Source organism: Siphateles boraxobius, unplaced genomic scaffold (assembly GCF_051911475.1).
Source record: "Siphateles boraxobius isolate OS27281-9 unplaced genomic scaffold, OSU_SipBor_1 31, whole genome shotgun sequence".
NCBI classification, from domain to species: Eukaryota; Metazoa; Chordata; class Actinopteri; order Cypriniformes; family Leuciscidae; genus Siphateles; species Siphateles boraxobius.
In genome coordinates this window covers 3,285,540-3,305,768 of record NW_027508931.1, presented here as the reverse complement: position 1 = coordinate 3,305,768, position 20,229 = coordinate 3,285,540, and the positions used below count along the sequence as shown (strand labels likewise).

Here is a 20,229-nt window from a genome sequence, read left to right as displayed (position 1 = left end):
AGGAGGGGTTGGGTCCAGCATCATGTGCTGGAGATATGCGACGACACACATGACGAATCACATCGTTTTAATGGACTGAGTGAACCGATTCACCAAACCGAATTGAACGATTGTTCATGAAATGGTCGGAACGGATCTTTCGGAAAAGATCTGAGAGAACCATAGCTGTCAACCCTCCCGTTTTTTCCGGGTTTCTCACGTATTTTAGCTCTTTTCCCGCTGTCTTCCCGTTTTAGTATTTTCCCGTAAAATATCCCGTATTTTTACGCTCTGATTGTGCGAGACGTACAAGCTCGGGCAGATTCGGCTTGAAGTCGTTCATCCTCGGATGCGGCGCCGTGCGCGCTGTTACAAAGAAAATCCGTGCACACAGCAAAGCGAAATGGGGGCGCTCGTGCAGACGCGTCGAGTATAAACCATGGTATAAACAGAGCTTGACCCTAACTCCGTGTCAGCGTGCGCTCTGATCGGTACAGACCTCTCCCGAATCATCTCCTGCAGCAGCCTCCGAACTTCCGAAGCACCACTAACTTCGCCTCCGTTTCCCTCGTAAGCTGATATTAGTAGTTAAACATTCTCTATGATAAAACATTTTTTGTAAAAAATATTTTAATAACACGGTTTTGGCGGTTATAGAGTTCTAATTACGGTGTTCAACTATAACCGTCGGTCTACGACCGGTTTCGGTCACACCCCTAACACACACACAGACACACTCCTTCTCTCTCTCTCTCTCTCTCTCTCTCTCTCTCTCTCTCTCTCTCTCTCTCTCTCTCTCTCTCACACACACACACACACACACACACACTCTCTTTCTCTCTCTCTCATATATACACACACACGTCTCTCTCTCTCACACTATATGTAGGCCTATGTAGTTATAAACTCTTTAGACTGTTAATGATTAGTGCTTTTTTTAAAAAAGTTTGTGGGTAAGAATCGTGTAAAAAAATCCCTTATTTTGGGGATGGATTCCGGGAAATCTCCCTTATTTTCAATGTTCAATGTTGACAGCTATGGAGAGAACAAATAATAAACTGAAAAGAGACACGTCAATTTAATATCATGTTAAAAGTTTTGTCGACATATCAACATGCTAAATAGCTTTTTTTTAAGACATTGAATTTTTTTTGTGTCAAATTAATGAAAACGAAATTTATTACCCTACTGTTGATTGTAATGGAAGGCATGTTAGGTTCTAAATTACTTTGTTTTCATGAGCTGAATCATGACTACAACAAAGGGAATCCGAATATGGACATAACAGATTCGCTTACAATAATGGGTAAACGTACTAAACAGCAAAAAAAAAAAAAAAAATTGTAATTGTTTACAGTCTATGGTGACAACACGTACAAAAACAGATATAACATCATTCTGTCTGAATGACAACACGACCACATGATGACGCAATTATACTGACGTAAAGAACAGCGGAATCACGTTTTGAACCGGTTCTCTAAAATGAATTGTTCCAAAGAACCATTTCGCGGAAATGACTTCCCATCACTGACACTACACAGAGCGTTCATTGATCCTAACGTTAGCTATTTATCTCTCACTGATTCCAGTCAGTCAATGCTTTCAGTTCTCAGTCTAACGGTTACTTTCATTATCAAACACTGGCTGGATCTGGCTGGATTTGTGTGTGGGTCGACAAATTGTTGATTGTTGAAGTGGTTGTGTATGAGAGTACGAATCATTTACTTCTTTATTGAGAAGTACAGCACACACACACACACACACACACACTTCCCGTGTAGTCTTTGTGTTCGGCCTACGGATCAGTACTGCTGCATTTACCGAAAATTCTCCGCTTTACCGGGTGAGTAAATACTTGTCTCTGGGAAATTTAAATTGTTTAATGATAAAATACGTATTAGTGTATGTGCCAAGTCAAAGGAAGCTTTAAACTGACGTTTTGTTCATCTGTTTGGAGGTGTGGCTAGTTGTATGGTTGCTAACGTTAATTTCTGACATGATGAAAAAGGCTGTTTCAAGACTGAGTGAGTTGCCTATCTAGACAGCAATGTTGGAATGACATTTACGTCAGTAACATTTGGGCATAGGCACGTGCGGTTAAAAAATCAGAATGTGGACAAGGAGACATTAGGCAGAATGTCACCATTTAACGTTACTTTCATTATATGAAAATTCATTATGTATGTGCATGCTGACTTACGCTGTCAGTCTCAAACCATCTGCCTAACACCTATTTTTGTGTTTAATGGAAGAAAGAGAGTAATACAGGTTTTAAAATCTCAATGGCAGATATTTTATTTATAGATGAACTGTCCCTTTAAATGCTGCTTACGGAGGCAGCTCATAGGGTTTGAGACGCAGCCACAGAGACTCAAGTTTATTGACGCTAATTTACTGAAATGACTGCGTGCTGTTTATAAGCTTTCAGCGGGGTTGTAGATGACAGTGACTGTGTACACTGGTCGGTATTCATTCATGTGTGAGTTGATTGTTCTGTTTTAAAAGAGGGTTTCCGTAAAGTTGTTTGGTATGCTAGCTGGTAGTTAGCCGCTGCTAACACTGACAACTGCTGTAATCGCGTTTCCTAGCAAGAATCTTTTTTTATAGTTTATGAATGTTTAATTACGTATTGCCGGTTGTTTAATGTAATTATTACACACTGTCAATAAACTCGTGTAATCTTTGTATATGTTGGTTAATATTAATACTAATTAATATTACGTTACTAATACAAATTAAGTTAGTCAGGTTAGGTTTTAGATATTACCTGGATATTTGTTCTGTCTGTACTAGACACTTAGAAACTTTATACCTTACAGCAAAACATTGTTCGCTAGACAAGCCCAGGATATGATTGTAACTAATTATATAATCAATAATGACATAGTTACACCAATAGTATAAAATAAAATTAATAATTCATATAGTAATAATGACACATTTAATTAACAAATGTTGACCAAAATGCTGTATATATATATATATATATATATATATAGATAGATAGATAGATAGATGTATATATAATATATGGCATATATAATGCCATAATTAGATCACTGGCTATCATCACTGTTTGAGTGTTTTACTTTGACAAGAATATTAGTGGCTCCTTTGAGCATTCTTTTTGCATGTTTGCATGGTCATGTTTTCTTTCCACACTGATAATAATTTGATGCATAATCTTTTTCAGGAGTGAAAACCTCCCAAACTTTAGGATGCGTGTTGACTGCACCATCAGCTCTGCACGTCTGCGTCTGGCTGCTGATGGCCTGCAGTAGCACAATGACCGACACGTCTACCCGGCCCATACTGAGACACCCTCTAAAGTCCTTCAAATGATATGATAGTAGCCACCTGGATTGCATTCTGTGCCAGCAGGAGCCTCGTGCGGGTTCTACGACTCACCGTAGAACAGCTGCAGTCAGTGCAGTTTTGGCCCAGCCTCTCATCCGGTGGAGCCATGGGGAACAGCTGCGTGTGCAGAGAGGACAGTGATGTGGAGGAGGGATCAGCCCCTCGCAGGCAGCTCAGGCGAGTGGATAACTCTGTGTCTGATCCCCCTGAGGCCAGAGGCAGTCGGCCCAGGGACCCAGTTCGACCGCCCCGGCGAGGTCGAGGACCTCACGAGCCACGTCGGAAAAAACAAAACGTGGACGGTTTGGTACTGGACACGCTGGCCGTCATCAGGACTCTTGTTGACAAGTGAGTAAATCTTTAATGACGAGGAGATCTGCAGAGATTTGTCATTAATTCTGGGTAGGAGGTAAATCATGTATGTCATATCAATTTCAGTTCCCCATTTTTGTGCGTCACCAATAACGTCACTCCATCTTTGGCTAAAAGCATTGGCTTGCTATTGAACATACATTTGCATTGTGGGCTTGTTTACCCAGTAGGGATGACACAACGTCCGCAAGGGCTTCAACTTTTATAATAAAGTAGCTTTAAATGTGCAGATCTTATCGAGAAGCCTGGCAGAGCTCCGTAATGAGCATGCCATTATTTATTTATTCATTTGTTCGCACAGCACCACATTTAATCTTAATGTATTATTGCCCAAGACAGCAGCTTGAGATAACAGAGCGCTTCTTCATGTTTCTTTTAACAATTTGGCTTGATATCAGAGTCGCCAGTCACTCTTCCTCTTTGTCACATGTTCTTACACCTTCCTACACAGCCGGCCTACGGCTATCTAATGATGGATGTTCACTTTAGACGAGAAGTTGTTCTATGAACCTAACGTCTTATTTGTAAGGCCTGCATTATTGCCTGGTTATCTTAATAGTGTATGGCCACTCTCTGTAGAGAATCTCAGATTACAGTTTTACACACTTTTTTTGTTTCCCAATAAAAACACCTACATGACACAAGAGGAAGTGTCAGCTTTCTCTTTTCTTTCCATTTTTTTCTTTTTTACTCTTCTTTTTCACAGCTGGAATATATTTTGGTTGCTCAACCACATCCTTTGACAGCCGTTTTTTACGTGCTTGCACGTTAACCTGGCTTGATGATATGGCTGTGAGAAATCTCTATAATTTCAGACTTTTGAGGATCAATATTTGTATTTCTTTCTATGTTTTTACTTAATTCAAGTTGTATTCTAAATGACGCACGATACACTATGCATATATGAACTCAACTGTGTACGGTCTCAAAAAATAAAAAATCTGTCAGTGACTCACCTTCATGTAGTTCCAAACACATTAGACCTTTGTTCATCTTCGGAACACAAACGGAGATATTTTTGATGAAATCCAAGAGCCCCAACCCTCACGGAATAAACGTAATTGCCACTTTCAAGGCCCAGAAAGGTAGTAAAGACATTGTTAATATGTGACCATGTGACTACAGTGGTTCAACCTTAATGTTAAAGGGATAGTTCACCCAAAAATGAAAATTCTGTCAGTGATTACTCACCCTCATGTTGTTCCAACCACGTAAGACTTTCGTTTATCTTCAGAACACAAATTAAGATATTTTTGATTAATTCTGATAGCTGGATCACTCCTCCATAGGCTTCTAAGGGATTGAAACTTGCCAGCCTCGAAATGTTATTAAAGGCATCGTTAAAATAGTCCAAGTGCCTACAGTGGCTCAATCTTAAGTTTATCAAGCGACGAGAATACTTTTTGTTCGCATAAAAAAAAAAAAAAACTTTTTTATTTCAACTATTCATTTCCTTCTCTGTGGGTCTCGAGTGAGTTCACATAGTGTAACAGCGTAGTGCTTCTGTGTTGTACGTCACACACATCAAACACGACCAGCGTCGGCCAATAGTGAGCCTACGTGTGACGTACAACACAGAAGCACTACGCTGTTACACTACATGAACTCACTCGAAATTAATATCTTAATTTGTGGTCCGAAGATGAACGAAAGTCTTACGTGGTTGTAACAACATGAGGGTGAGTAATTACTGACAGAAATTTCATTTTTGGGTGAACTATCCCTTTAAGAAGCGACGAGAATATATATTTTTTGCACAATAAAAACAAAAACAATGACTTTATAGAACAATTTCTTCTCTTCCGTTTCAGTCTCTGAGGCTGTTCATGGTATAAACACATTTTTGGCCGGCTCCTGCATAAGCACCACACACGTGTCATTATGCTCACGTGAATAGCATCAGAGACTGACATGGAAGAGGAGAAATTGTTGAATAAAGTTATTTTAGGATTTTTTTGCACACAAAAAGTATTCTTATCTGGCTTTGAGTCAAAAAGGGTGTGGTGTGTGAGGGGGAGGGGGGGCTGTGGTCTGTTCTGTGCAGAGCAGAAAATCAGTGTTTGTCTAACTAGAACATACCCCTGTGTGACCATTACACAACAATCACACAGCAGTCAGACACCCATGGCTAGGGGCATTAGACCTCTCTCACTCTCTCTCACACTTTCTTCTTTTTTTCCAACCACCCTCCTAGCTATCTTTTCCTTGTCCTCATTTGCTTTTTGAAAACATCACCTCTAATACCCACCAACCACTGATTTATGACTGACAAATTAACCACACTGGTGACACTCCGCAGAGTAGAGGCAAATTTATTTTCCCTAAATGTCTCTGGTGGTGTTTTGATCGTGCCGGGCTCCCTCCAGGAGAACCTCAAGGGATTTTGATATCGCTGCTTTTAGATTTACTGTTGCAGACCCAGGCTGCAAAATGGATGCATAGAGCCTAAAGCCAAAACAACCCCAGCAGCAGCAGTCTGCCCTCCAATAGCAATCCGTCATGTGTCGCACAATCACCCATTATACCATTAGGGTTTCATAAGTAATGTCTAGAGCAGCTAAGGTCTAAATAAGATGCTTACACACTTGTGCACCCAGGGTATGAGGCACACTGGCAAACAATTTATATATTAGGTTGCTCTACTTTTTTGTTTGTACTTGTTTGTTTCAGTGACCAAGAGCCACCGTACTCCATGATCACACTGCATGAGATGGCAGAGACAGGTGAGTCTAAGACACCTAAAACGAAGGCTGAAGCATTTGCATGTGGGCTTAAATTCTGATATTCTTAATTCTATATGCTAATATAAGTGAGTTCACTTTAACCGTTTGCTGATGCTGCTTATATCATCCATTTGTCTCAACCAAGATTGCATATGGGTTGAGGGAGGAGTAAAGTTTATATACTATAAATATTGTTATTGTAATTAATTTAATACATTACGTTAAAATAATAGTAGTTGTTTTTTTCTACATATTTTTACAGTAAAATATATTACAATAGTAATATTTCTTATTTTGTTTGTTTTTATATGATAATAATATTTTTTATTAAATATTTGATGGTAATATTGAAATATAATCACACAATTTTGTCCAAATTGTGCAGCCCTACAAACAACCTTGATTTTTTTTTAAATCACATTTTAAATTGCAATCACAATTTTTATGGCGATTCAATTTTTCCTCCAAATCGTGCAGCCCGACCACCTCCTGAGGTGATTGGATTGTTATCCACCTCAAATGCATCTTTTAGGGCCTTTACGCTTGGTCTTTTTATGATTGGGCAGCTATTCAATTCATGATAGCTAAAACCCCCCTAAAATACCTGAAGAGAGCAATCTTTTAGCATTCCTATTCATCTCAATGATGGATACTTGAAACTAACCAACCTAGAAGGTGCCATTTTTGGTGCTTTCTCCTTCATTATTTTCTGCTTGCTTGTTAAACGATGTCTACTTCATCTACTAAAATAAAAAGCTGAAATGTTGAGTTTTTTTTAGAGAGAATGAGTAGCTACATTTGAATAGTTATCAGTTGAGAAACGGTGTAGTTATTAGCCGAAGTGAACCAGCCAAACCTCGACTCTCTCTTTCCCAGCTTGTTTACTTTCCATCAGGGGAAAAGTGCAGCTTGTTGTGACCCTCTGGCTACTGATTAAGTTATTAGGTTGTTAATCTAACAGCGGAAGCTGTGGAAGCTCTGTGTATATTAGTGATGGCTGCTTTTGAAGTTTGGCTCGTGCCCATGCTGCCATTGTCATGCCGTCGCTCTGTTCTGTTGCATTAGCTGAAGTTATGGTGAGCGTAAAGTGACCTAATGGGTCATGGCTCAGCTGAAGACTTTAGAGTCCCTTAGAGCCTCACAACTGCAGGAACAAAGACAGTGTATGATCATGAGTATATGCTACACTGCTTGTGCTTGATTACAAGAGTTGTGCGCTGCTGTTTCGTCACTTACCCTTTTAGCATACAAATGAACTCTGTAGCTTTTTTTATTACTCATGGATGTTACCTCTACTGCTGTAATGCTGAGGGGTTGTTTGGGTCTGTATATGGAGCAGACTCTAATCAGGGGTCAAAATTTAGCAAAATCATGTGATCGCCAGGTTGCTTCTTTTCTTGTGCCATTGCCAAAGCCTCTGTGACGGTTGATTTTATTTATACATGCATCTGTTGCTCCGAGCTGAGCCTGCATGTTGTGGTTTGAGACTGTGTGGCGTCAGGTGGCTGCTAAGAGCTTCATGCAGGAGTAAACCGGTGGAAACATTACCCTGGGCTTTAAGACTCAGATCAAAACTCCCTGAAGAGCATTTTAGTGTAGCATAATATGTAGAAATTTTCGCAATTTATCTCATTTGGTCATCATCATCATCATCATAGACCATCTGCTCTCAAGATGTTGGCATTGGCCATTGGAAAAACCCATTTCAGTCAAACAATAACTTTCAATCGTGTTTGAAAGCATAGTCATAATAATGGATCTGTAATACACAAAGCATGTCGCATAGACCGAACTTCTTTTTGTTCTTCCCCATCTTCTTTTGTCTCTGTCCCTCTCTGTTTCTCACACTGTAGATGATGGCTGGTTGGAAGTGGTGCAGTCTTTGATTAGGGTAATTCCTCTGGATGACCCACTTGGACCGGCCGTAATAACCCTTCTACTGGATGAATGCCCTTTGCCCACCAAAGTGAGTTCACATCTGCATTACCACACAACATTGACTACCATATTATTTTTCCATCTGTGTTTTCACTAATGGGCAGTAATGGAGCTCTATTTTTGCTCACACTTTGAAAATGGACCACAACATTTCCCTAGTATACTGCTTTTGAGTAAAACTCCTCTCTCCATCTTTAATTGATATCAGCAGATGCTTCTGAAATGTTTCTTTTTCACATTTTATGTTGATATCAAGATTAAAAACTTTTTATAGTTTCTGTTTACAGTTTATAATTCAGACAGAATTGCGCATTAAGGCTGGTCTTATGGTGATGTTATAGCCGTTTTCGTACTGATGCCAAATGTATCAATCATTTGTTATTAATAGTCCTCTTTTGGCTTGAGTCCATCAATTTAGTATAAAGATTATATATATTTTTTGTAAAGTATTTTTTAATTCAGTAGGTAAAATCTATGGTTAAACTATATTGTGATTGTATATCAAGATTTTTTTAATACTTTTATTCTGCAAGGATGAATTAAATTGAGCAAAAGTGACAGCAAAGATTTTTTTTTCTAATAAATGCTTTCAATTCAATCCTGAAAAAAAAAAATCAGGGTTTTCACAAAAATATTAAGCACAACTGTTTTCAATATTGATAATAAGAAATGTTTCTCAAACACCAAATCAGAATATTAAAATAAATTATGAAGAATCATGTGACTGTTGAAAGTTCAGCTCTGCCATTAAATACATTACATTTTAAAATATATTAAAGTAAAAAAAAACTTTTTGTTTAAAATTACATAGTATTTCACAATATTACTTTTTCCCCTGTATTTTTGATACAAAAAAAATCAACCTTGGTGAGCATAAGAGACTTCTTTCAAAAACATAAAAACAATTCTGACCTATTTATAAATTACAAGTATTGATGAAGAGTTAATTGTTTTGTCAGGATGCTCTGCAGAAGTTGTCGGACATGTTGAATCTGAGTGCTGCTGTGGCGCGTCAGGATGCCCTCATCCCAGCCAAACACCGCAACACCACAGCAGTTCTGGGCTGTCTGGCTGAGAAACTGGCTGGTGAGGGACATGCAGATGCACACACATGCAGACAAACTACATTTGATGTCCAGATATTTCAAGCGATTTCATGCAAGGGACCAGATTTTAAGTTTGTTTAAAATGAATCTTAGATCTGTTGCATATTTTCACGTCATCTTTGCACTAGCATGTTCCTCTCAGAGGTGTGGAGTAAGTCACATGTTCAAGTCATGAGTAAGTTTCAATTCCCTTCCATCAAGTCTAAAGTCCTAGTACACACAACCAAGTCAAGTCAGTGATTCACTTCAAGCAAGTCAAGTCAAGTCAAGTCAGTGGTTCACTACAAGCAAGTCAAGTCAAGTCAGTGATTCACTACAAGCAAGTCAAGTCGAGTCCTGCTAAGGGTCAAGTCGAAGTCAAGTTACAATACCAAACAGAAAAAAAGTAGAGTTTATATTGGCCTCAACCTTATTTATTTTTCCCACAGAAATTATTACCTTTCTTATACATTTATATCGTAATAATAATAATATTCATATGATTTAATATAGCATGTATTTATGATTATCAAAATTTGGAATTATTATTATAATAACAATTATATGAAAAGTGTTGAAGATAAAACATTTTGAAGGTAAATTCACAAGTGTGATGCATTAATTATATTGGTTTTATAGTAAATGTCATATGTTTAACTTTGCTTATATATTTTTTTTTATGAAATATCACCAGCAGACCCCTTATATTGATTTCCAGGGCCTTTTTTTTTACTATGTTCTAACCATTTTTTTTCTAACCATGCATTTATGCTGCAATTACAACACCATAAATAATGTTATGAGATTAATGATTTAAATATAATCATTTTAATATAGACAAAATTAGATTATTATTATTTATTTATTTTAATTATGAAATTAAAACCACCAATAGGTGGCGCCAAATCACCATCTTAATGTACGAGTCATAGAAGCATTCATTCAACTGATTCGTTCAAAATGGCAGATTCATTCTGGAACTAAGATACTCTGTTTACTGAACTGTTGTATAAAATAATTAAATAGAAATATTTTTTAATGTTATAAAAATAAAAATAACTCCTACTTGGGCAATTTTTTCCACCACATCTTGAATTTTGTTTCATATTAAAGGTGCTCTAAGCGATGTCGGGTGATGTCACTTCTTGTTGACGTTCGAAGTATTGTCAAACAAAACGGAGGCTAGCTAGACCCTCCCTCCTCCTCATCCGCGCACTAACCCCCCAAACCCCACCCCCAAATCCTTCTTGTCGGTTATTGGCTGGAACAGTTTGTTATGTTTTGTGGTGCGGGTTGCTACAGTTTTTTTTTGGTTGTCGTTTGTGGAGCCTGGGGTGTCAGCAGAGACCATGTTTTTTTACAGTGTGTTCAGGGGACAGGCAGCTAGTGGATAGTGAGGAGATGTTTGCTGTATGTGACAAATGTTTTGGCCTAAAAAACGCGTGACATCGCTTAGAGCACCTTCAATTCTGCTGGCATTTTGCCCCCCAACCCCCTGATAACATCTGAACCTGCTTCAAGAGAAACATAAAACACGACAAATCGTCATTAACAGTTTTTTATGTTGTTTTTCGTCATTGGAAAAAGCGACATATTTGGCTTTAAAGCATGATTTGAAAGAAACTGTGGCAAATGTCTGTGTGAATTTATGCCTGTTATACAAAACATATGCCATCATTAATTATTCTCATTTGAATCTATTGACAGACTTAAGCTACATTTGAAAACATCATTTTGTATAAAGAGGCATTCTGTTTTGACCCCTATTCTCTCTAGATTTAACGTTAGTCAAATTAACTATAACAAACAGGTTAAACAAACCATAGCTTACTTTTAGATGTGGCGAATGAAGTTCGAGGTTGTGATGGTCGTCCGATATCCCTTGCCAGTTATTATGCGTATAGCAAATCTTCTTGTATGAATATGGTCAATTTCTAGTGTTTATATCCAAAAAGAAACGATGCTGAGAAATGTTTTTGTACTTAGTGCGCTCACTGTGCTGTATGTTTTTTCTGTGCTTGTGCAGTGTCACACAATCGCGCAGAATCTGATGACTGGCGTCAATGGTTCCGTTGTTTCATTTTGTTCATCAATTGATGTTGCGATGATTTATATAGGAAAATTTATATAAAGTCATTCTCGAGTCACACAGTTCAAGTCAAGTCTCGAGTCATTTAATCTCAAGTCAAAGTCAAGTCATTTTCTTAATTTAGTCAAGCAAGTCTCAAGTCCTTAAATTTTCGACTCGAGTCAAGTCATGTGACTCGAGTCCCCCATCTCTGGTTCCTTTGAAGCTAAAGAGCTGCGTTTGCAGTCTGTGAAGACCTGTCATGCCTGAGCATGCTGCAGTTTCCCTGAGAGGCCTGTGATTTGACAGCTCTGCTGAGGCTGCAGCACACAAACACATGCACACACTGTCCAGTTCTCTCAGTTTGAAGACATGTGCTTCTGTTTTTAAGGTCAAACACATTGCCCAAAGGAATCATTTGGTTAATACTTCATCTTGTTACTTTCTACAGGTCCAGCGAGCATTGCGCTCCTCAGCCCTGGAACTCTGGAGTACTTATTGGAGAGTTTGGTGAGAGAATTGAGTTTGTTATTACACATACCGACTAACAGGGTAGTTATAAAAGGGGTCACATTTTGGGAAACTCGATTTTGTTTCTTCTTTGAGTTAAATGTTTTTCATAGATGTATTCTGTAACATTCTCAACACAAAGCTTACTTGTCAGTCAACTGAAAAGACTTGCAAAATTAGGTTAATTAGAACTCTGTGTGGTTATGATTTCACAGCCATGGGCACATTAACATGCACCAAAATTTGGGGTCAGTAAGGCTAAATAATACTTTTATTCAGAAAGTATGCAAAATACATTTATAATGCTGTAAAAGATTGCACACAATCTATACATTATGAAACTTTTAACATTATTAGTGGACTCATTTATTTGTAAAAATGTAAATGCTCAAAAATGTAGAATATGGCCCCTTTAAAGCTCATCTAAACAGTGCCTCATCCCAGTTTGGAGATCACCTTAACTCCTTTTATGTTAATGCTGTAGTTTTGCATGATTGTTTTAATGCTGGTATAAAAGCCATTGACGTGGTCTTATTGGTCTTCTAGAGTTCTGAGGCCCATCCCACTGTCATGCTGTTTGCTCTCATTGCTTTAGAGAAGTTCTCTCAAACCAGTAAGTATATCTGGTGTCAGTCCAAAATGTTCAAACGGGAACTTTTTTGGGGAAAAAAGGTACTTTAATGAGAACCTGTCTTTGTCTCAGGTGAGAACAAGTTAACAGTGTCGGAATCATGTATCAGCAAACGTTTGTCTGTTCTGGAGTCCTGGGCAGATCATCCTGACTATCTAAAGCGTCAAGTGGGCTTCTGTGCCCAGTGGAGTCTTGATAACCTCTGTAAGTAACTTTCATTGCAAATAGCATGCTTAACTTTTTTTTGAATGGTAATCAGGACTTTTGGCGTTTTGTAGCTTTTACTGAAACTTTTTAAATGAAGAAGAACCATAGAAATAAACATTTTCCACAGAATGTGAAATCTTTTCAGTATTTTTTAAATATCCTTCTGAATTCTGTGCACTTGCTGTGGCAAAAAACACAATTAGTTTTAATAGTTATCTTAACTGTTTGTGTTTTGTGATGATTTTGTAGATTTAAGTCGAATATTATATTAATATAATGTTGTGTATCACTGATAATTTTATCTTCGGTTATTCTTTGGCCCGTAGTTATCAAAGAGGGGCGCCAGTTTACCTATGAGAAGGTCAACTTAAGCAACATCAATGCCATGCTGAACAGTAATGACGTCAGCGAATATCTTAAGATCTCTCCTACTGGACTTGAGGTGAGAGACCACCCATTATTGTAATTGTGGGTAACATTCTGCTAAATTGATTTAGATATTGTAAGATGTGTTCAACAGAATGGTTCTACAAACTGCTCTCTGATTGGTAGCTAAAATACATTTATTTAGAGCTCTTCCAAAATGCAAATAAAAAAAGCAAACAAAAACCAGTTAAATCTACACACAGGGCATGAGGGGGGTTGTAGAGTAATGAATTCTTTGCAGTCTTACTGATAAGGAACAGTTTCATTTCAGGTTAGGACATACTATAAACAAAACCTCTTTTGTACACTTTGTACTAGTTCTAAGCATGCCTTAACACAGTGGTTCTCAAACTTTTTCTGGCAGGCCTCCCTTTTGTACAGAAAAATAGAGCTTTTACATAACAATCTGCTGACTCTACACTCTCCCTTAAGCCAGGCTCAGACTACAGGATTTTTAAAATCTTAACCGATTGTGAAATCTGGTTGCATCATGCATATAAAGCGAATCTTCACAGATTTTCTTTTTACAAATCTCAAATCTGCACACACTACAATATTTGAACATCGTGGCACATCACACACACTACAAGATATTCTTAAGATTATCATGCCAGATTTAGCACCTCACGGAGAAGCGGATGTAAACAAAATAGATACTTTGTCGCGGCAACTTGCTGTAGACAATTATATGAGGAGACATTATAAAGGCAGTCGTGTTGTTGACACATATTGACCAGCCATTCCTCCATCGCTGTGGTCCACTGGACCCGTACAGCTGCTTGTTTTGTGGTCACCATTTCAAAAGTTCAGTCACTTCCGCCTCCTTGTAGAATTGTCTGTCATTGGCTATTGCAGAAGTAATTATAGTCGCAATCATCCTGATTTAATATCCTAAATATCAAACCTGTTTGATATTGTTGTGCTGGCTCAGATGTGTTGTGCTGGCCCAGGGCAGATCAGAAGGTTTAAGATTTTATCTGTAAATGCCTCTCATTTCCATATAATCTGACCCGAATATCAGAATGTTGGGAGGGGTAAATCGGCCTGAAACTCTTGTAGTCTGAGCCCGGCTTTAGTCTCATCACGCAGTTTGGGAACCACTGTCTTAACATGTTCACCTATTGTGGAAGAACAGCTAGTTATAACCATAAAAAAACAAGTAATGAATTGTGATTAGTTTGTCTAATGTGAGCAATCTTTTTTTCCCTAGGCACGTTGTGATGCGTCTTCATTTGAGAGCGTCCGCTGCACGTTCTGTGTGGATTCGGGGGTTTGGTACTATGAGGTCACAGTCATCACCTCTGGCGTCATGCAGATTGGCTGGGCAACCAAGGACAGCAAGTTTCTTAACCATGTGCGTTTCTGGTTATGTTTAGCTATTTCTCTCATTCTTAGTTTTATGTTCTCATATTTACATGAAGAGCACAGTGTTTATATGAACATTCCTATTTGATTTACACAGTGCTCAGAATGTAATGGCATTATATTTAATTTGATATAATATACACTACCATTCAAAAATTTGGGATCACTGATGTTTTGTTGGTATGAATTCAGCAAGGATGCTTGATCAAAAATGACATTAAAGACACTGTTAATAAAAGCTGTATTAGTTTCCAATTAGTTTACAGAAAAATATTAAGCAGCACAACTGGTTTCAACACTGATAAGCATATTATTAGAATGCTTTCTGAAGACTGGAGTAATGGCTGCTGAAAATTCAGCTTTGCCATCACAGGAATAAATAAAAATTTGAATATATTAAAATAGAAAACCGTTATGTTAAATTGTAATAATATTTCACAGTATTACCGGTTTTGACTGTATTTTTTACTGTATACAGCCTTGGTGAGCATAAGAGACTTGTTTCATAAATGTAATATAATTAATATTATTTTTTGTGTATATTTTGGCTATCATTTAAAAAAAAAAGACCAGTGGCCTGTTATATACAATTTTCTTTTTAAGGTGTATTAAAAACAAAATAATAGTTCTGTATCACATTAATGAAGAAAGAAACTATAGTGAGGAGAACATATGCGTGTTTGTACAGGAGGGTTATGGGATTGGAGATGATGAGTACTCGTGTGCGTATGATGGCTGCAGGCAGCTGATCTGGTACAACGCTCGCAGTAAACCTCACTCCCACCCCTGCTGGAAAGAAGGTTTGTGCGGTGCTTCCTGTTCAGCACCTGTAACTCAATTCTTTGATAATTTCTTACATTTAGTGCATTTCATCATTTTAGGGAAAAAAATTTGTTTGCAAAGATTTGTGAGCAGTGTTCTCTGGAATTTCTAGGTGATGCCATTGGCTTCCTGCTGGACCTCAGTAAGAAGCAGATGATTTTCTATCTAAACGGACACCAGCTGCCTCCTGAGAAGCAGGTGTTCTCCTCTGCCACGTAAGCAAGACTCATTTTATTTACAACAAGACTTAAAACAAATGTTTATGGAGTTTTATGAACACTTGCTTTACCTTGTCTTAGGTCTGGCTTTTTTGCTGCAGCCAGTTTCATGTCCTACCAACAGTGTGAGTTCAACTTTGGAGCCAAGCCTTTCCGCCATCCCCCCTCCTTCAAATTCAACACATTTAATGAGTTTGCCTCGCTCGCATCAGACGAGAAAATCATTCTGCCCAGGTTTGCACTGTTTATTAGATTTCTGTACACAGGGCAAATTATCAATGACTGTTATGTAAATGTGAATAATGCATTAGTTATCACCTAAAGCAGGTGACTCATACCGTTCGTTCATTCCAAACAAAGAGCACATAAAATAGCCTGTTCTGCCTTTATTTCAGACACAGGCGCCTGGCTTTGCTCAAGCAGGTTAGCATCAGAGATAACTGCTGCACCCTCTGCTGTGACCAGATGGCCGACACTGAACTGAGACCCTGTTTGCACAGGTACAAAGTTCAGCATATAGAATCAGTGTTTACACCACTGGGTTTATGGGTAAAGGGATGTGATGGAGGCTCACAGTTTGCTCAAGAAAGCTGGATTGGTGTGCTTGGCTGAATTGGAGTAGATAAACCCAACTGTTGCTATGACAATTAAGACATTTAGAACATATTTGTCCCTTTTTATTCTAGATTTTATCCTCTTGCATTAAGGCAAAATTAGTGAAGTAAGATAAGTATGATAGTGTGTTGTTAATAAATATTTATTGTTATTTTCCTTTGTTCCATAATATCCTGAAATTATAAACGCAACACTTTTGTTTTTGCCCCCATTTTTCATGAGCTGAACTCAAAAGATCTAAGACTTTTTCTGTCACAAAAGGCCTATTTCTCTCAAATATTGTTCACAAATCTGTCTAAATCTGTGTTAGTGAGCACTTCTCCTTTGCCTAGATAATCCATTCACCTCACAAGTGTGGCATTTCAAGATTCTGATTAGACAGCATGATTATTGCACAGGTGTGCCTTAGGCCCCATCCACACTACTGCGTTTTAATTTAGAAACGGAGAATTAAAATGAATACGATCTCCGTTCACACCAGCGTTTCAGCTGCGTATTAGAACTGATCTCCGTCCACATTAAAACGACTGAAAACGCGGATCACGTCACCATTCACCTACACTGGGCATGCCCGTGCCGGTGTAAACAGGAAACAGATTGACTATTCCTCAGGTTTCGCTGAGGTTGATAAGTGCCGATCTGGACATTCAAAAGTTTTCGCACCATTCTTCAGGAACTAGAACTTCATTGATAAAATTATCCCACCATGCGCTGGTTCTTCCCGGCTTAACCCAAACCGACGCTCCATGTACGGGTACTGCCTCTGCACACGGGAATTGTCACAGATCGCTCGAATAATAGCTTGCCTCCGGCGCATGTAGACAGTTATAGCATTGTAAAATGCAGAATTTACTTGCACTAACGTAACTGGTAGTCCAGGCTGTTGTATGTTTTCTTCCCTTGTATGACACCCAATCAGAGAGCCGGGATGAGCCTCTGCGTCATCGTTTCTAAAGTCCTCCGTTTTGACCCGTCTTTACTAAAACGCCCTCCGGAGATTCAAAGCGCAAAACGGGGTCGGCAGCGTTTCTAAACTTCTCCGTTCACGAGAACATCATCGCTACGAGATCCAGTGACAAACATTCTGATTCGGCGCCGAGTTCTCTGTTATAAACCATAGATAACAGATCAAACAGCGCTGACGTGGAAACCAGGAGAAACGCTTATAGAAGGCTTTCAGTCCAAAAATCCGCAACATTCACCATGGATTTAGACTAATGTCGTAACTCTAACCATAACTATGGTATTGTGACAGAAATAGTCAAATGCTTACAAGTACTACACATCTTTTTCCAGCACTTCAAAACTGTAATATCATTCATAAATGTTATTTTTAATGTGATGACCAACACATTTTTTGATCATCCTTCAAAGATTGTCCTAAAACAAAAAAACAAAAAGATTTAGTAAAACTCTTATTTAAACACTTATTTAAAAATTAAAAAAATTAAAAATCACCATTGTAAACAGTAGGATGCTTATTGGCTATTTTCACTCCCTAATATATATTTTTTTCACTCGTTTTGCTTTATAATTAATATTAAGCCATTATGAATGATACTAATTAAAGTTAATTTCATCTACACCCTAAATTTAGCTTAGTGCTTTATTGTCAGCCCCAGTGCTACCAGATATCTTTTGTAGAACTCAGTGGCTCCGGTGCTGCTGCCCTCAAATGTTAGTCTGGAGCCCTGTAAACTTAAAATAAAACTGCACATTGTAATATCTGTACGTTAAGTCTATTTATTATGAAAGAATTTGTCAGTATTACCGTTATTTTAGGGGAAATTTGAATAATTGCATTGCAAGCTGATTTAAGGTGTGCCCCTAAATGTTCTGCTTGCACTCCTAAAATTTTCTGTCAGGGGCTACAGCGCTACTAGTAAATAAAGTTGGTCTGGAGCCCTGGTACATAGAAAAAGTTTATGATCTTTGAGTTCAGCTCATGAAAAATGGGGGCAAAAACAAAAGTGTTGCGTTTAGAATTTTGTTCAGTGTAGCTAGTAGCCAATTATTGTGCAATAACTGTAGACGTAAGAAGCCTATGGAGAGCAACAGTTGGGGTACCTGAAGTAAAAATCCTGTTCATTTTCATTAGGCGAAATAGATTTTTAACGATTACTTGTAAACTGTTAAAGACAGACCTACTGTGAGCTACGAGGTTGTTAATTAGCTTTTTGTTTAAGCCATCAGCCTACATTATTTCAACATATTAAATGGTCATGTTTAACAGTGGAAATCCTGGTGGTAAAACTACATTAATATTTTTTATTTGTTTTTTTTTAAAATTCGATTATGTCCTTTCGCAATGCTTCATTGGATTGCAGTTCTTTACCTCATTCCCTCTTTTATCCATACCTTATTTTCTTTTTGTCTGATTTTTAAATACTTTTTTGCTTCAGAATGTTGCGATTTACTTGGCTGGTTGGATTGGTTCATGGCTTACAACTCTTTAACAAAGACTTTTTAAAATTTCTGTTGTTCAAATAAATGAGAAAAATATGCTATTAGGGATTTTAGGAATAACGTCATTATATTATAATGAAAGACGGATATTCATTTTGAGATTTGCTAAAGATTATAATTAACAGAGTTATTAAAATAGTAGGGGTTTTAAAGACAGGATGTCATGGGACATTTAAACCTATTATTGATTACTGTTTTATCTTCTCTTTGTGCTGAAAAATTTACTCATCTTCTGTCTCTTTGTGTGATGTCTTCAGTGGGATTTGTATGGAGTGTGCCTTACAGCTGGAAACGTGCCCACTGTGTCGCCAAGACATCCAGACACGAGTAAGACTCATTTCCCACGTGTCCTGACATCAGCCCACCAACCCTAGATGTGGACTTTCCCCCTAAGGCTTCCATCCTGTCCAGTTCACTCTGTCCGAGAAATCAACCTGACCAATCGAATCATGATGCTGTCTCAGGATTGGATGTGGCAGTATGGACATTTGACAGTTGGAGTAGACCTTCCTTAAAACTGGAGAGAAGAAGAGAGTGAAAACTACACTGTTGCACTCCAAGGCGACCCAAATCAGAGGGTTGTTGAATGATCCTGGAGGTTTAAAGGCTTCTGGGAATTTTTAATCTGCTTTTCCAGGAACAGATAAATTATGGAACAAATGCATCCATTACATGCTGATCTGTCTTTGAGTCTCTCCCCTCAAGCTCTGGTCAGGGTCTATTGTGTCTGTTCAGACTTGTTAAATGTATATGTGACGTCCCTCGGTTTTTTTTTTTGTTTGTTTTTTTTAATTCCAAGTTTCAAATCTCAACAGGAAACACCAGTGTCTTAGCCACTTTGTTTCCTCTTTATGTTCATGCCTGCCTCAGAAAACCCATTTGGTTTGCCCCACATTGTTTTTTGTTTTTTTATAATAGTATTTTACATTGATGTATAATGCAAAGTCCATTTAGAAATAAATGAAGCCAAATTACATTAGGTAAAATGACAGAATTGAGTGAGAACTGATTCCATCAGACTAAAAGGCAATCCTTAAATGAGATTTGGGGTAATTTCGTGTGTTTTCTGCCATGGTTAATGCACATATCAGTGTCCTAATGCTGCTGATGCTAAATGTGAACTTTCTAAGCAGTTGGAGACTGAAATCTCCAGCACTCCCAAAGATATGAGAGTATGATTGAATTAAGAATCTTTCACTTTTTTGAATTGTGATGTTTGTAATAAATGTCTGTTTTATGTGTTGCACGATTGTCGTTACCTGACATTATTTACGCATTTCAACAGTGATTTGCATTCATTTCAAAATCCAAATGCACCCAAGAGCTAAATGGAACTATAAAGTGATATATTATCTGTTGCAAATTGCATTCTGAGTAACTAAATGATGGCTTCATGCCTTATAGTCCTTAGCAGCATACTTAAATAAACATAAAGAAGGCACAG

The 20,229-nt window shown here is 37.9% G+C and overlaps 1 protein-coding gene across 3 annotated transcripts; it reads left to right on the top strand.

The window, feature by feature from the left end:
- The first annotated feature begins 1,409 nt into the window (after positions 1–1,409).
- rspry1 (ring finger and SPRY domain containing 1) lies at positions 1,410–20,031 on the top strand. 3 transcript variants are annotated; one of them, XM_077193368.1, is made up of 15 exons: positions 1,410–1,825; positions 3,176–3,687; positions 6,382–6,434; positions 8,288–8,400; positions 9,332–9,458; positions 11,977–12,035; positions 12,582–12,648; positions 12,739–12,870; positions 13,200–13,315; positions 14,510–14,653; positions 15,353–15,464; positions 15,599–15,701; positions 15,786–15,938; positions 16,100–16,204; positions 19,043–20,031. In XM_077193368.1, exons 2-15 carry the CDS (start codon positions 3,326–3,328, stop codon positions 19,137–19,139), a joined length of 1,743 nt encoding a protein of 580 aa, XP_077049483.1. In that variant the 5' UTR covers positions 1,410–1,825; positions 3,176–3,325; the 3' UTR covers positions 19,140–20,031. The 3 variants fall into 3 exon arrangements, with proteins under 3 accessions (XP_077049483.1, XP_077049485.1, XP_077049484.1); XM_077193370.1 differs by lacking the exon at positions 1,410–1,825 and adding an exon at positions 2,052–2,443; XM_077193369.1 differs by lacking the exon at positions 1,410–1,825 and adding an exon at positions 2,052–2,461.
- The last annotated feature ends 198 nt before the right edge of the window (positions 20,032–20,229 follow it).

Bases quoted from the DNA above. Each gene is read 5' to 3' on its own strand.
- rspry1 (XM_077193368.1), top strand. From the start codon at position 3,326: ATGATAGTAGCCACCTGGATTGCATTCTGTGCCAGCAGGAGCCTCGTG. The intron at 9,459-11,976 runs GTGAGGGACATG...TACTTTCTACAG, and splicing joins TCTGGCTGAGAAACTGGCTG to GTCCAGCGAGCATTGCGCTC. The intron at 15,465-15,598 runs GTTTGTGCGGTG...TGGAATTTCTAG, and splicing joins CCACCCCTGCTGGAAAGAAG to GTGATGCCATTGGCTTCCTG.